At 44.8% G+C, this 15,475-nt stretch overlaps 1 protein-coding gene across 1 annotated transcript in view; it reads left to right on the top strand.

Moving 5' to 3' along the window:
• The window catches only part of LOC120518915 (voltage-dependent calcium channel gamma-7 subunit-like), a 43,922-nt gene that overhangs the window by 16,874 nt on the left and 11,573 nt on the right, over window positions 1–15,475 (top strand). The window contains exons 2-5 of the mRNA XM_039741934.1: window positions 6,327–6,522; window positions 9,214–9,300; window positions 9,576–9,716; window positions 9,818–9,963. Coding sequence (XP_039597868.1) covers window positions 6,327–6,522; window positions 9,214–9,300; window positions 9,576–9,716; window positions 9,818–9,963 — 570 coding nt within the window. The remainder of the gene's footprint in view (window positions 1–6,326; window positions 6,523–9,213; window positions 9,301–9,575; window positions 9,717–9,817; window positions 9,964–15,475) is intronic.

Here is a 15,475-nt window from a genome sequence, read left to right as displayed (position 1 = left end):
TGTGCGCCGTGTTGGTGGCCGAAATGAGGCGACGTGACGGTACTTTCATGGCACAATGCAGAGTCTGCAACCATGATGAAAATTTGCGAAGGAATCGTACCGCAATGCCAAAAGACTTCGAGCAACAGCGAATCGAGACATAGCGACAACTATAAGTCATAAAAGATAACGTTAAGATACAGAGTGTCGTTAATATAACCTCTTAACCCGAAAATTAAAGATAACGCAGAGCAGTGCACCAGTGAATTAATAGATGTAAAAAATAATTCAATGACCGTTAACGAAACTGCTTTTCTTGCCTTGACAAGACGCGGAATCGTGCTTGTTGTGTTTGGAGGCTTTACGGTGGACGGCATTTTTAATTGGAGGAGGAGTAAAACGCAGGATCGTCGGGAATTTCTCTCCTTCATGAAACACTTCAAAGACTTCTGGAGCTCCGTCAACAGATTAGTGAAGAAGTAGAGCGGCGCCTCACACGCGCCGCGTCAGATACGTGCGACCCCTTCAATTTATCTTTGTTAACTTCATTTTACTGTACAGCTTCGCAAAATCTCATTCACTCTCAAGGCGCCACTCGCCACCTCCCCGAAACGCCGCAGGCAGACACACAAGCGCAGATAACTCTATACGTGTAACAGGCTGGGGGGGGGGTTACGGCCCGAATCGTGGACTCCAACTAAATTAAACTTAGGAGGCGTACAAATGGGGAAGCTATGGAGAATTTATAGCGGGCAAGCACAAGCGGGGTACAGTAGATAGATAGATAAGAAAGGCTCTATATAATAGATAGATAGATAGATAGATAGATAAGAAAGGCTCTATATAATAGATAGATAGATAGATAGATAGATAGATAGATAGATAGATAGATATGAAAGGCACTATATAATAATAATAATGATAGATAGATAGATAGATAGATAGATAGATAGATAGATAGATAGATATGAAAGGCACTATATAATAATAATGATAGATAGATAGATATGAAAGGCACTATATAATAATAATGATAGATAGATAGATAGATAGATAGATAGATAGATAGATAGATAGATAGCTCTGTGAGACAGACAGACAGACAATCAAGACAGTCCGACTAGTGGCTGGCCAGTGACAAGCACACAGACAGCTGGACAGAAATGAGGACGCGGGCCCAAGTGTGAAAGGCTGGGTTGTGCAAATAGCTTTGAAAGCACCTTGGACTGTGGCAGCAAGGGTGGGTTAAAATAGGGTGGGGGGGTGAAAGCATCCCCTAAATTAGCACTTCTCGACTCTTCCCTGCCTTTGCTGCCCACTGTGTCTGTGAGTTTTTCATTGTAAATGGCCCTCTCTATCCAATCCACGTGGGTCACGCTGTCAAACCGTGCAGGCCTTGGCTTTTCTCCGATCTCTACAGTATTAGTCTGTCCTCCATGCTGTGTGCCCTTCAAAGGGGTAAAGCAGAGGGAGGCACCATCGTCTGAGTCTGTAGCTTTGCACCCTAAGGCCTATTCTCATATAAGAGGTAGGACTAGGAGAGAAACCAAAAAGGTTAGGCCTTTCTCTGCTTCCTGCTGGTAGAGATAGATAGATAGATAGATAGATAGATAGATAGATAGATAGATAGATAGATAGATAGATAGATAGATAGATAGATAGATAGATAGATTGAAGACCACCCAAATGTGTTTCACCATAATTCAGTACGAGGACAGTATCTTTTTTCCAGTCCCACATTGCCCCTGTTATTGCCCCTTGAGTGGTCTCTTGCGATCTACACATTGTCACTTCTTGCTTCAATGCCACACTTTGGTGGCCTAGAAATGACTTAAAAGAGCTCATCTGAACTGGCACCTTAATGAGTCCTAATTAGATAAAGCACTTCACATTAAAACAGAGGGCAGTAGAATCCTTGAGTAAATTTTGATATCTCTATTTCTTCAGAATAGTTAAGAAAGAAGTAGAGCTTTGTAAATCAGAAAGCTTTCTCCTTAGATGTGTTCAGATATCCTGCTAGTCCAGCACTCCTTTGAGAGTCACAGCAGGAGTCGAGGTGACAGATGAGCTGGCAGCCTTGTGCCTTTCAGCCAGTGCAGGGCCACAGTAGCCACCAACACCCAATGCTTTCTGCTGTAATCCACAATGCAATCAGAGATCGTGCTGGTTAAACCAAAGTCGCATTCCACCACTTCTAGGCAGAGGGGATGTCAAACCTGATGACTGAGTTGCTGGTCTCGTGGCCCGAGATGTCAGATTACACCACTAGATATCGCTGGGGGTGTCAAATTAGATGACCACGTAACAACTTTCTTTCACATCTCCACAGTATTGGGAGTTTGCTTCTTTTTCTTACATCCAATAATGAGCTTCCTGATGATGTTGTATGAATTGTCTTTCCAGTTATGGCAATTTAAGATGTAATTCCTCCTTTTTTATTCTGTTGTGGTGAGTAAAACATGAGATATCAGACAGACTAGCTTCTCTTCTGCTTGTCAGGTCTAAAATACCTGCACTCCTATTCTATGCCTTATACTTCCAACTGAGTGCTCATTGGTTGTCAGCTGTGATGTACGCAGAGCCCGCCCCTACGACATCATACTTGTTTGTTTTGTCGCTGACTGGTTGGTGGGGGGGGTGCTGGGTACGTCAGACTACACGAGTGCACAACCACAACGTCCAACTCATTAAGCTTATGGAGGTGAAGTGTGTGACTGAAAACTGTGTAATGTGACATGGTGCTTAAATGACTTAGCCAGGGTCACATAGTGAGTCAGAGGGCAGACTGAGCTGGCAACTATGTGCATTACAGACCCCAACCAGCAGGGGGCACACTTCCAGCCCGATAATTCAGAATGCATGCAGCGCTGAAGTAATGAGAGATCAGCCTGGTGACGGACTTTCTCATTGTGTGTCGTGAGTTGGCAGATAAACCTGCAGCCTTCTGAATGAAGGCCATTCAGTCTTAGACTCCTCATCACCTATAAGATATCTGGTATGGTGGCGTGACGCCGGAATGGGTTGTTGCATCTTTTCCAGATGACGTTTAATATATTGTATAAATATTGGGACGCCATGCTGCTGCCATGCACATCCAAGAAACTGAGTGCGGGTCCAAAATACTTTACTATCTCTGTGAAGTTTTCACAATGTGATGGATGGCACACATGGGCAGGTGCCCTGGTTAGGCTGGGTTGAGGAACAATAACCGGCTGGGAAGCCAGTAGGATGCGAGAACAGGGCAGGACAACCTTTCAGGAATACATGCTCCCCCAATACGCTAGGTGACAGCATCCTTGGGTGATACTATCGCTGTGGACATTCTCAAGGCATGCTGGGAACTGTAGTCCAACAGGGCAGCCTTTTTGAGTGGGTGCCACCAAGGGTTGCTACAAGAATCCCTGATTGCTATTTTGTGGGGCTTCTGGTTGACCCACAGGTAATTCTAACAGGCTGTGCCCGGGTTCAAGATAAATAGAAGCCCCTCAGCCTCATCCAGGCAAGTTGGAGTTGTGTGTGAAGGATGAACAAAGCCCACCTGGGTGCTGAGAAGGAGAAATATGTTGTTTTTTGACTACCAAGAAACCTTTTGTTAAGTAGTTTGTACAATAAAACCTTTTCTTTGTACTCAGGAATTGAGTCTGTGAGGTTGTGTCTGGGGTTTGGGGGGCTGCAACACCCCCTAGTGGTCACACAGTTCTTCTCTGTTATTTCAGTGTTTCTCCCACTTCTTTAAAACACACAGATTAGGTTTAATCCCTCAAAGGGAGTGAATGTGTTAGTGTGCCCTGTGATGGACTGGCATCACATTAAGGGCTGTGTTCTGCCATTGAGCCCTCCAGCTTCATATGACCCTGCAATTGAACAAAATGATCTCCATTCTGAGACGGTCTGGTGTGAATCAGGCCCATCAAATATATCTGTACTTTATCTGAAATTGTTTAAACCTGTTTCTGAAAACAGCCCTGGGTGGGGTGGGATGCCAGTCAGCTGCAGGGCACACTGACCCGTACATTTCTGGACTTTGGCCTGGCATGAATGAAGGTGGGTGTGTATGTGAGTGGCCTTCCCTACAGGGTTTACGCCCGATGCTGCCAGACGTGTATATTGGCTCCCTCTGAACCGATAATACAGTATTAGGGCTAAGGGAGTGGACGAATGTAAAAGAGCTACACAAACATGAATGTTGAATTCAAAATAAGAAATCAAAGATACAGTAGCTATCAAATGCATTTTTTATGTTCCTAGAGAGTCCACATTTCTGCACGTCCTCATTAGTGATAGCTTTAGTAAATGCAATGTTTCTTTGGGACCACCTACACTGGAATGCTTTTTGTCTTAACGTAAGTAGAGATGACGCTTCATTAGTGAGTCGGGCGGCAATGTATTGTTAATCTCAGCCACTAGAGGGCTACACCACTAGCCTCCTCCATCAGCATGCATTGGGGCAGATAGCCAGGGAGTCTGAGGTGGGATGGAACTGGCAACCTATTGATTTGGTTTGATTCAATACCACCGGGGATTACACTTGTTAGGTGGCTCATGTAGACCGCATTTACACTACGACTTCTGATCCCTTTGAGTGACTCAGATCTCGAAATTCAGTGTAAACACCCAACACTTCATGACATTCGATTTTCTGAGTTCAGATTTTGGCTGCTTTTGTACGCGTTACTGAATTCGATTCGATTCTGGTCTCCATATTTCAACAGCCAGATTGGATTTCTGCTAAAGGTTGTGGCTTCATTATGTCCCGTGGCATAATGTGGACAGGCCACAAGGATTCAGCAATGAGTATTGGGGCACCAGACAGGTATCCCTGTTTAAGGACTAAAAAAAAAAATGGAAAAAATGGTCCGAATGGAAAAGACAGCTGACAAGGAGCTAACTGAAATGAGGAGACCGTCCGGTGCGTCTGGAGTGCATTGCCAAGCGCTTCTCAGGAGATAGATAGATAGATAGATAGATAGATAGATAGATAGATAGATAGATAGATAGATAGATAGATAGATGTGAAAGGCACTATATAATAGATAGATAGATAGATAGATAGATAGATAGATAGATAGATAGATAGATGTGAAAGGCACTATATAATAGATAGATAGATAGATAGATAGATAGATAGATAGATAGATAGATAGATAGATAGATGTGAAAGGCACTATATAATAGATAGATAGATAGATAGATAGAATTGATAATAGATAGATAGATAGATAGATAGATAGATAGATAGATAGATACTTTATAAATTCCCATACTCCAGCAGCAGCATACTAATAAAGAACAATATTAAATTAAAGAGTGATAACAATGCAGGTATAACAGACAATAACTTTGTATAATGTTTATGTTTACCCCCCTGCGTGGAATTGAAGAGTCGCATAGTGTGGGGTCTCCTCAGTTTGTCTGAAGCTGTTCCTCTGTCTGGAGATGATCCTGTTCAGTGGATGCAGTGGATTCTCCATGATTGACAGGAGTCTGCTCAGCGCCCGTCACTCTGCCACGGATGTCAGACTGTCCAGCTCCGTGCCAACAATGGAGCCTGCCTTCCTTACCAGTTCATCCAGTCGTGAGGCGTCCTTCTTCTTTATGCTGCCTCCTCAGCACACCACCGTGTAGAAGAGGGCACTCGCCACAACCGTCTGATGGGACATCTGCAGTATCTTACTGCTTATATTTGTTTGGTTAGATTAATAATCCTTATTTATTAATCCATAAGTGACATGTTTTCATATATTTTTAAGAAAGAATTCAGAAAGCAATCACATTGATTTATAATATCACAGGCTGTTTTGTTAGTATCAAGAGGTCAGCATTTTCTCATAAAAGAATGTAAGTTAATCACAAAATTCTGTGCATGAGCTTTATTTTCTTTTTCTACCTAAATGAAAAACAAATTCATATAGAAGTAATATTCATATGGCTCTCTGCAGCATGGTTAATACAAAATACAGTCCTTGGTATTTGTGAGTTAAATACTTATAATCATTACAGTTAATAATGTTTATCTTCTTTCTCAGTCTAAAGACATGCAGGTTTGGTGCATTGGCAGTCCTAAATTGTCCCTAGTGTGTGCTTGGTGTGTGTGTGTGTGCCCTGCAGTTGGTTGGCGCCTTACCTGGGATTTGTTCCTGCCTTGTGCCCTGTGTTGGCTGGGATTGGCTCCCGTGACCCTATGTTAGGATATAATACTCCATATAAAGGATGGATGGATGTATCTGGGACAGGGAGACTTGGCCACTGTGCCTCTGATCCTTCCTGAGCAGTTTTTCCAAGTTTTGAATACCATGCCCGCCCAAAGTCACTGGTCCACTTCTAATCATGTCCTCTGACCTTCTCAGATGAGTTCGTGCAGCAGCCGGGCCTTGACCCTGCTGTCCTCAGTCTTCGGTGCATGCGGCCTGCTACTGGTTGGCATTGCGGTCTCCACTGATTACTGGCTACTCATGGAAGAAGGGATCATCTTGCAGCAGAACCAGACGACGGAGGTGAAGATGGCACTGCATTCCGGCCTGTGGAGGGTCTGCTTTGTTGCCGGTAAGCTCATCTCCAATGTATAAAGTCTGAATGCTTCGAGAAGATCTTCATTATGGGTAAGCCAGAGTGATGAGTGGAGCTCCTGACATTTTAGCGGGACTTAGAGAGTATTTCAAGCAAAACTTAGACATAAACAAAGTTGAAGCAATGGCCTGCTGAGAATTAACAGTGTTTAGCTATGGGTTCTGTACTGGGTTCGTATCCCACCATGGTCACTGTGTCCAAGGAGACTGGATGTCTTCCTATATCTTTGTGTTTTGTTTTTTTTTATTTTTTATTACTTCCCACCTCTCAAAGACACAGTTTTGCTTAACCGGTGACATTGACTTACTGTAGATGTGTTCATGAGTGTGCCCAATGGGGCATTGGCACTCCATCCAGGCCTCATTGCTACAAAAAGTACGAGTGCCCACAACACTAAACTGGACCATCAGATCTGTGAAATAAGGGAATTTGATCAAGAAGGGCACAAGGAGACTTTAGAAACTGTCCCGTGAAGTCGCCATCACTAGCAAGTACAGGAGCACTTCACTGTCATGGCCACCGTCCAGTGCTGTGATAAAAGGTAGGCAGGTACAGCGGCGTGCAGAAGTATTCAGTCCCCCTGAATGTCGTCCTCATTTTCTCCAGGACACAAGATTTGTCCCCATGTTTATCCGTTCAGTATTTGCAATGTGAACTTTTACACTGTAACTATACACTTCCAAAGTCCAAATAAACCATTTTCTATAGATATTGAACTGAAGAAGACAAACTCCAAAGTTCCAGTTTGCCTAAGTATTCAAGTCGACCATTCTTTTGGGTATGCAAGTATGTCCCATGATGGGGCTTTGCTCAGGAGGGATTCTTCCCCATTCTTCTATGTAGAGATCCTCCAGGTTGGCGTGATGGCACCTCTGGACAGCAGTTTTGAAATAGTGCCACAGATTCTCAATAGAGTTAAGATCAGGGCTTTGACTCGGCCATTCCAAAGCATTCACCTTTCTGTTTCTGAGACACTGCAGTGTTGCTCTGGCCTTCTGCTTAGGGTGATTGTCATGTTGAGAGATGAATCTTCTGCCGAGCTGTAGGTCCATAGCAGACCAGAACAAGTTCTCCTGCATTATCGTGCAGTATTGGTGTCCATTCATTATCCCTCCTACTCTAACAACATTCCTAGTCCTATCACATGAAAAGCATCCCCATAGCATAATGTTGGGACCACCATATCTCACCGTAGGTGTGGGGTTTCTTAAGGCCTGGGCAGTGTTAGTTTTACTCCACCCAAACCTCTGTGATGTCTGACCATAAAACCTTCTCCCACATCTTAACTGGTCTTTCTCATGCTTTGTAGCAAATGCTATACCTGCTTTCATTTGAACCCTCTGAAGGAATGGCTTCTTTCTTGCTTCCCTCCGTACAGAGATCTGTTTTATGGTGAGCTCTTGTAACTGTGGACCCCTGTACCTTCACTCCAGTTTTAGCCACAGAGCACTGCAGACTTCTGAGTGCCACGGTGGGATTGTTTTGTGGCCTCTCTCACCAGTTGACGTCTCGCTCTGATATTTACTTCTGATGGATGGCCTGTTCTACTGAGAAGTCGGGGTGCTGTGATGAACCTTTCACTTTCTGATGATGGGTCCAACAGTGCGCAACGGGCCATTCAAACTCTTGATAGTTTTGTAGCCACTTCCTGCCTTGTGGGTTTCAATGACTTTGTTTCTCACGTCAGTAGAATGCTCCTTTGTCTTCATTTTTGCAGATGATGGACCTCACAAAGGGTGCTTTTTATATCCAGAGAGACAGAAAGGACTCACAAGTAGGACCTTATTATGTTTGATTATGACAGTCAAATGACTGTCACCTTTGTGTCGTTTGTGATTCATTCGTCGTTTGTGTAAACCTGGAGCTCCCAAAGCACAGAGATTGAAATATTTATGCAAACAGGAGCTTTGAAGTTTGTCTTCTTCAGTTAAATATCTACAGAAAATGGTTTATTTGGAATTGGGAAATGTACTGTTACAGCATAAGAGTTCACATTAAAAAAACAGAATGTATAAATATGGGGACAAATCTTTGATCCTGCAGAAAAATACAATGACTTTCAAGGGGAGTGAATACTTTTGCATGCCACTGTATATATGAAAGGCACTATATGACAGATAGATAGATAGATAGAAAGGCTTTAAATGATAGATAGATAGATAGATAGATAGATAGATAGATAGATAGATAGATAGATAGATAGATAGATAGATAGATAGATAGATAGATAGAGGAATGTTCCTCTTTATTTCTCTGTGTTGCTATGTAACATAATAAAATGGGCGGGGTCAGAGGCAGGCAGCATGTGAAAGGAGTGGTCAGGGGCGGAGTTTTGGACCATGCCCCTTAGAGGGGTGAACTTATTGGCTGCTGAGGAACCTCTTTGAGTGGTGAGGTTCACATTACCCTCCGGGAGGAGTTTTACTAAGAGGGTGGTCTTCACTACCACAATGCCCCACACAACACACCTCCTGTGGAGGGGTCTTGTGTGTCTCATGCCACTCCATCAGTAGCCACTCTACTTTCTTCCTTTCTTTCTGTGTGAAGTGTGTTCTCCACGTGGCATCAGCTCTCCATGCCAGGTAACCCTTCCAGTGACAGAAGCAGGTTCTCTTTCTGCGAGTCCGTAGGTTAACTTGTTTCTCCATCTTGTCTTTTGGATTGCAGGCAGTGAGAAGGGTCGCTGTGTCGCCTCGGAGTACTTCTCAGAGCCCGAAATTGAAATCACCACAGAGAACACGGCTAACATTCTCAGTAAGTCATAGTGGCTCCATGCCAGCCACTAGGTGTTAGAGGGCCTAGAAGGGGAACTGCCACTGCCCTCCATGAAAGGACACAAACTGCAGGCCTCTCTTGGTGGCTTGAGCCCAGAGGCTGCTCTCAAGTTTCATTGGTCCATTTCCTGGCCAGCCTTTCAGGGGAGTCAGGTCCTTATAGAGGCCTTATACTCACCTCAAGCCATCCCACAGCAGATCCCCAATGCCCACTTCAGGTAACACAAAGCAGCTTTTTGTGTCTTTCTACTGCAGAGATGGTGCGCACAGCTACTCCCTTCCCCATGGTCAGCCTTCTGTTTGTCTTCACCGCCTTCGTCATCAGCAATATTGGGCACATCCGCCCACAAAGAACCATCTTGGCCTTTGTTTCTGGAATCTTCTTCATTCTCTCTGGTACGGGGGTCTTCTGGGCATTGTGAGTAGCTACCATCCTATATGTGATAGCCTTGATGCCAAACAGTTGGTGCTCTCTGTCTTTCCCCATATCGTTTCAGGACTCTCCTTAGTCGTGGGCCTCGTCCTCTACATTTCCAGTATAAACGATGAGGTGATGAACCGACCGCGGGAGCCTGAGCAGTTCTTCCACTACCACTATGGCTGGTCCTTTGCTTTTGCCGCATCATCCTTCCTTCTCAAAGAGGTGAGGACTGCCAAGGTGCAGAATGGTTCCCATTTGTGTTTGCTCCAGCAGGCTTTGTCTCAATCACAGTGAGTCTGGTGTAATATTGCCTCTCACCTATAGATGGTGCTAAGGAGCAGGGGTTGGGCTAATGGAGGCAGGGGTCTGCAAAAGCTGGGAGGGTAACTCAGACTTGTCTCCCTCCAAAATATGACTGTGCCCACCGATGTCTGTCTGTCTCTGAGTTTAGAATTCTAGAATCATGCTAGTAACCAGTGGTGCCCCCTTCTGCCACCCACCCCTCTGGCTGGGATGGCATTTCAGTGTGAATTTCTCACAACGAAGCAAAAGGAGATGTCACGAAGAAGCATTAGTTTATGTTGTGACCTTCTACTCAAACATCATCTCACGGTTTCTTTCTTCAGAGACTCAGCCTGATCCCGGACTTTGTGGGATGTACATGTGCTCCCTATGTCTATTCTCAGGTTCTCCAGTTTCCAACCATCTCCCAGTGAAATGTTGCTAGTGTTGTTTAGCCATTCTAAATCAGTCCCATATGACCGAGTGCACCTTGTGACGAGCTGGTGGCCCAGGGGTTTACTTCCTGATGCTGCTAGGATAGCCCCCAGCTCCCTGTGACCCTGGACTGAACACTTGGGTTTACAAGTTCCTGTATTTCTGCACTCAGAGCAGGCGCCAGTCAAGTGACTCACTGAGTGCCATGCAGGAAGTTGCTGCTCGGGGGACCCGAGCCTGTCACTGTGTGATTTCATGTAGTGTCCTTACGGTTCAAATATTTCTTTGTTTCTCGAAGGTGCAGTGGCAGACTAAAGTGATTGCTCCACAGCACACAGTGTGAGTCAGAGGTGACTACAGAGCATGGCGTGTTGAGCTTTGCAATGCAAAGTATTTGCCACTAGAGGGCCACATTCCCTGTATCCTCCAGCTGCTGTCACAGGGCACTCTTAGAAATAATAAAGATGCCAGAGAGGGTCTTCAGAGCCATGACACAGGGGGACCATTTTTGGTTCTCAAAAGACCCATCCATATGAAGGTTCCAGAATGAACCTTTATTTATTTTGATCCTTAACCTGCTCCATACAGTACTTAACCAGATTTGTGAAATACTAATGGCTTGTGATTTTAAAAGGACTCATACTGCATACCCTAACACAGGCTCAGGTCAGGTTTTCTTAACCTGTTACTGTCCTGCTAGGTAGCCCACCATACATTAAAGATTTCAGGTGTTTTTCAAAGCACAAAGAACCAACTTCATACACGAAGAATGTCATGGTGCCCTGGTCAAGGAGTGGTACAAAGAGGAACCCAGCAAAGAGCAATACAATGGTATTAAAGAGCATATGGGGGGACACTGAGGTAGGACAACCCAACATCCGTCTAAATCCAAAAGTTACGACTGCTGCCTCACAACCTCAGGGTTCAAATCATTTGTTCTTGTATGAAGTCCCTGGATAATCCAGTTTTTCTCCCACAAGTGAAAGATGTGCCTGTCATGTTAAGTGATGTACAATGGGGGAAATAATTATTTGATCCCCTGCTGAATCTGTGAGTTTGCTCACTTATAAAGAAATGAACAGTCTCTAATTTTGATGATAGCTTCATTTTAAAGGAGAGAGACAAAATATCAACTAAAAAAATCTGGAACAACCACATTATATAAAAGTTATAAATTGATTTGCATGTCATTGAGAGAAATGAGGATTTGATCCCCTACCTCCCAACCAGAATTCTGGCTCCCACAGATTGGGCGTGTGCCCACGTGGCACACAGATTACAACCAACCAACCAATCAATCAATCAATTACAGATACTCCTGAACTCAACTTGTGATGTATATGAAGCACAGAATCAATTTCTTCCATTCTAACCTCTCCACCACCATGAGCTGCCAAAGGACGTCAGGGACAAGACCTGCACAAGGCTGGAGTGGGCTACAAGACCACCAGCAAGAAGCTTGTCCAGAAGGTGACAGCCACTGCTGCGATTATTTGGAAATGGAAGAAATATCAAATGACCATCAGTCGCCCTCAGTCTGGAGCTCCATGCAGATAATCAGCCCCAAAGTGTAACGTCCCCACCTCTGTGCTCGACTGTGGGGATGGCGTTCTTTGGGTCATACTCGGCATTTCTTTTTTCTCCAAAATTGGCGGGTCTAGTTGATATCAAAGAGCTTCATTTTGGTTTCATCTGACCACAGCACTTTCTCCCAAGCCTTCTCTGAATCATTTAGATGTTCACTGGTAAACTTATGGCGGGTCGGGCCTGTACGTGTACCTTCTTGAGCAGGGGGCCCTTACAGGCGCTGTAAGATTTCAATCCATTACAGCGTAATGTGTTACCAATGGTGCTCTTGGCGACTGTGGTGGTCCCAACTGCCTTCAGATCATTAACAAGCTCCTCCTGTGTAGTTTTGGGCTGACCCCTCACCTTTCTCATGATCATCTTCTCCCCATAAGGCAAGATTTTGCATGGAGATCCAGACCGAGGGCGACTGATGGTCATTTGATATTTCTTCCATTTCCAAATAATCGCACCAAGCTCCATGCTGATGGTCTTGTAGCCCACTCCAGCCTTGTGCAGGTCTTGTCCCCGACGTCCTTTGGTAGCTCATGGTGGAGAGGTTGGAATGGAAGAAATTGATTCTGTGGACAGATGTGCTTTATAAACATCATGAGTTGAGATCAGGAGTATCTGTGATTGATTGATTGATTGATTGATTGATTGATTGATTGATTGATTGATTGATTGTAATCAGTGGGAGCCAGAATTCTGGTTGGGCTGTAGGGGTTCAAATCCTTATTCTCTCAATGACATGCAAATTAGTTTATAACTTTTATATAGATAGATAGCCCTGCGGTGGGCTGGTACCGCGCCTGGGGTTTGTTTCCTGCTTTGCTCTCGGTGTTGGCTGGGATTGGCTCCAGCAGACCCCCATGACCCTGTAGTTTGGAAATATCGGGTTGGATGATGGATGGATTTAGATAGATAGATAGATAGATAGATAGATAGATAGATAGATAGATAGATAGATAGGTGCTATATAATAGATAGATAGATAGATAGATAGATAGATAGATAGATAGATAGATAGATAGATAGATAGATAGATAGATAGATAGATAGATAGATAGATAGGGAAGGCAGTATATAATAATGATAGATAGATAGCAGCAGCATACTGATAAAGAACAATATTAAATTAAAGAGTGATAACAATGCAGGTATAACAGACAATAACTTTGTGTAATGTTAACGTTTACCCCCCGGGTGGAATTGAAGAGTCAAATAGTGTGGGGTCTCCTCAGTCTGTCGCTGAAGCTGCTCCTCTGTCTGGAGATGATCCTGTTCAGTGGATTCTCCATGATTGACAGGAGTCTGCTCAGCGCCCGTCGCTCTGCCACAGATGTCAGACTGTCCAGCTCTGTGCCTACAGTAGAGCCTGCCTTCCTCACCAGTTTGTCCAGGCGTGAGACGTCCTTCTTCTTTATGCTGCCTCCCCAGCACACCACCGCGTAGAAGAGGGCACTCATCACAACCGTCTGGTAGAACATCTGCAGCATCTTCTTGAAGATGTTGAAGGGCGCCAGCCTTCTAATGAAGTATAGTCAGCTCTGTCCTTTCTTGCACAGAGCATCAGTATTGGCAGTCCAGTCCAGTCCAGTTTATTATCCAGCTGCACTCCCAGGTATTTATAGGTCTGCACCCTCTGCACAGTCACCTCTGATGATCACGGGGTACATGAGGGTCCTGGGCCTCCTAAAATCCACCACCAGCTCCTAGGTTTTGCTGGTGTTCAGGTGTAGGTGGTTTGAGTCGCACCATTATATAATGTGTTTTTTTCTGGATGTTTGGTTGATATTCTGTCTCAAACCCTTTCGTTCTAAGATGGCAAACTCCCAAATTCAGCAGGGGGCCAGACACTGTATTGAGGCCTGCTGCGGACCGCTGTGCCTTTCCAGGGTTAGACTGCGCCGCTCCTCTTGGCTCCAGTTCTCTGTGACCCTGTAACTGGAGATGTGGGCTATGAAAACGGATGGATGGATGGATTGATTTCTAAGCCACATTAGGGGGTCAGTGCTGACTCCCTTGGGACGCTGGATTACTGCGATTCTGTTAAAAGTCTGCCGCTCAGTGATGTCACCCTATAGCTGTGTGTTTTCCTTTCAGACCCTCAATCCGCTTACACGACGTCTGCCTTTGTAGTTGGGATGAAGGACATGAGATTTAATTGTCTTTCACCTTCAGCCACATGACATTTGAGTAGCGGTGGGTGGTGTGTCCTTTTCAATGACGCCACTGTCGAAGTGTGTGTGCGTCGTTACGTGACAGACAAGGTCAGGTTAAAACGTGGCTCTTGTTCTTCTTTACAGACGCGGTGCCATCCATAATGTTTGGCACAGCGACACGTTTCTCTTTGATGTATCCCTCTGCTCCACCGTGATTTAAGTGCATGTTGCACACTTTCATTTAAGGAGATCTGCAGACATTTCGGTCAGGCGCATTTCAGGGCACCATAATGTTTGGGACCATTGGCGTCACAGGTGTTTGTGATTCCTCAGGTGGGTTTCATTGCTTCATCAGATACCTCGGCTTACGTCTACACTTTAGAGTCTCTAGCTGCCATTTTTCAACATGAGGACAAGAGCTGTGCCAATGAAAGCAAGAATAAAAGAATTAGAGGCATTGGTAAGACCTTAAGATGACCGAAATCAACTGCCTGGAATATCATGAAGAAGAAAGACCACACTGATGAGCTCAGTCATCACCAAGGGACTGGTAGGCCAAGGAAGACCACCACTGCTGATGACTGATGAATCCTCACTATGGTCAAGAAAAAGCCCAAAATGCCTGTCTGACAGATCATACGCAGTCTTCAGGGGTCCGATTGGTGTGTTTGTCAGAGATGACTATCACCAGAAGACTTCATGAACAGACCCCGCAAGATGAACACCACAAAAACGGGAGGGCCACATTGCAGTTTGCTTGTCGCACCTCTCAATGGAGGACCCCACTGCTAAGTGCTTCACACGTCCAGAGCTGACGTGAATATCTCGTACAGTAAGATGGCAGGCGGGTGAGAGGGTCACATTCACTCAAACGTCTCACTGAACTGGCAGCCTTGTCGTGTGCGGCCCGTCGCTTTTGCCACTGAGCCAGGCGGGCGCCATAGATCAAGATGTCATGTTTCTGCATGTCAGACTACCAGCATATGCTGTGATGTGATTGACGATTTAGCAGCAGCAGTGCCTTGTGTTCTAATGAAGAGTCTTTGTTTATAGCTGCACATTTTAAAGGTGACATTATTGCAAAGTGCTTCACACGTACAGAGCTGAGGGAAAGTCTCGCATAAATTTCATTTCATTTTCTAACCCTCTTAGTCTTGAATAGGGACATTTCAGGAGCTTCTCCCAACTAGCATAAGGGTATAAGGCAGGAACAAATCCTGGACAAGGTGGCGGTCCATTGCAGGGCAAACACCCATACAACAACAACAACATTTATTTATATAGCA

Source organism: Polypterus senegalus, chromosome 18 (genome assembly GCF_016835505.1).
Source record: "Polypterus senegalus isolate Bchr_013 chromosome 18, ASM1683550v1, whole genome shotgun sequence".
Lineage (NCBI taxonomy): Eukaryota > Metazoa > Chordata > Cladistia > Polypteriformes > Polypteridae > Polypterus > Polypterus senegalus.
This window is presented reverse-complemented; position numbering and strand designations above follow the sequence as displayed.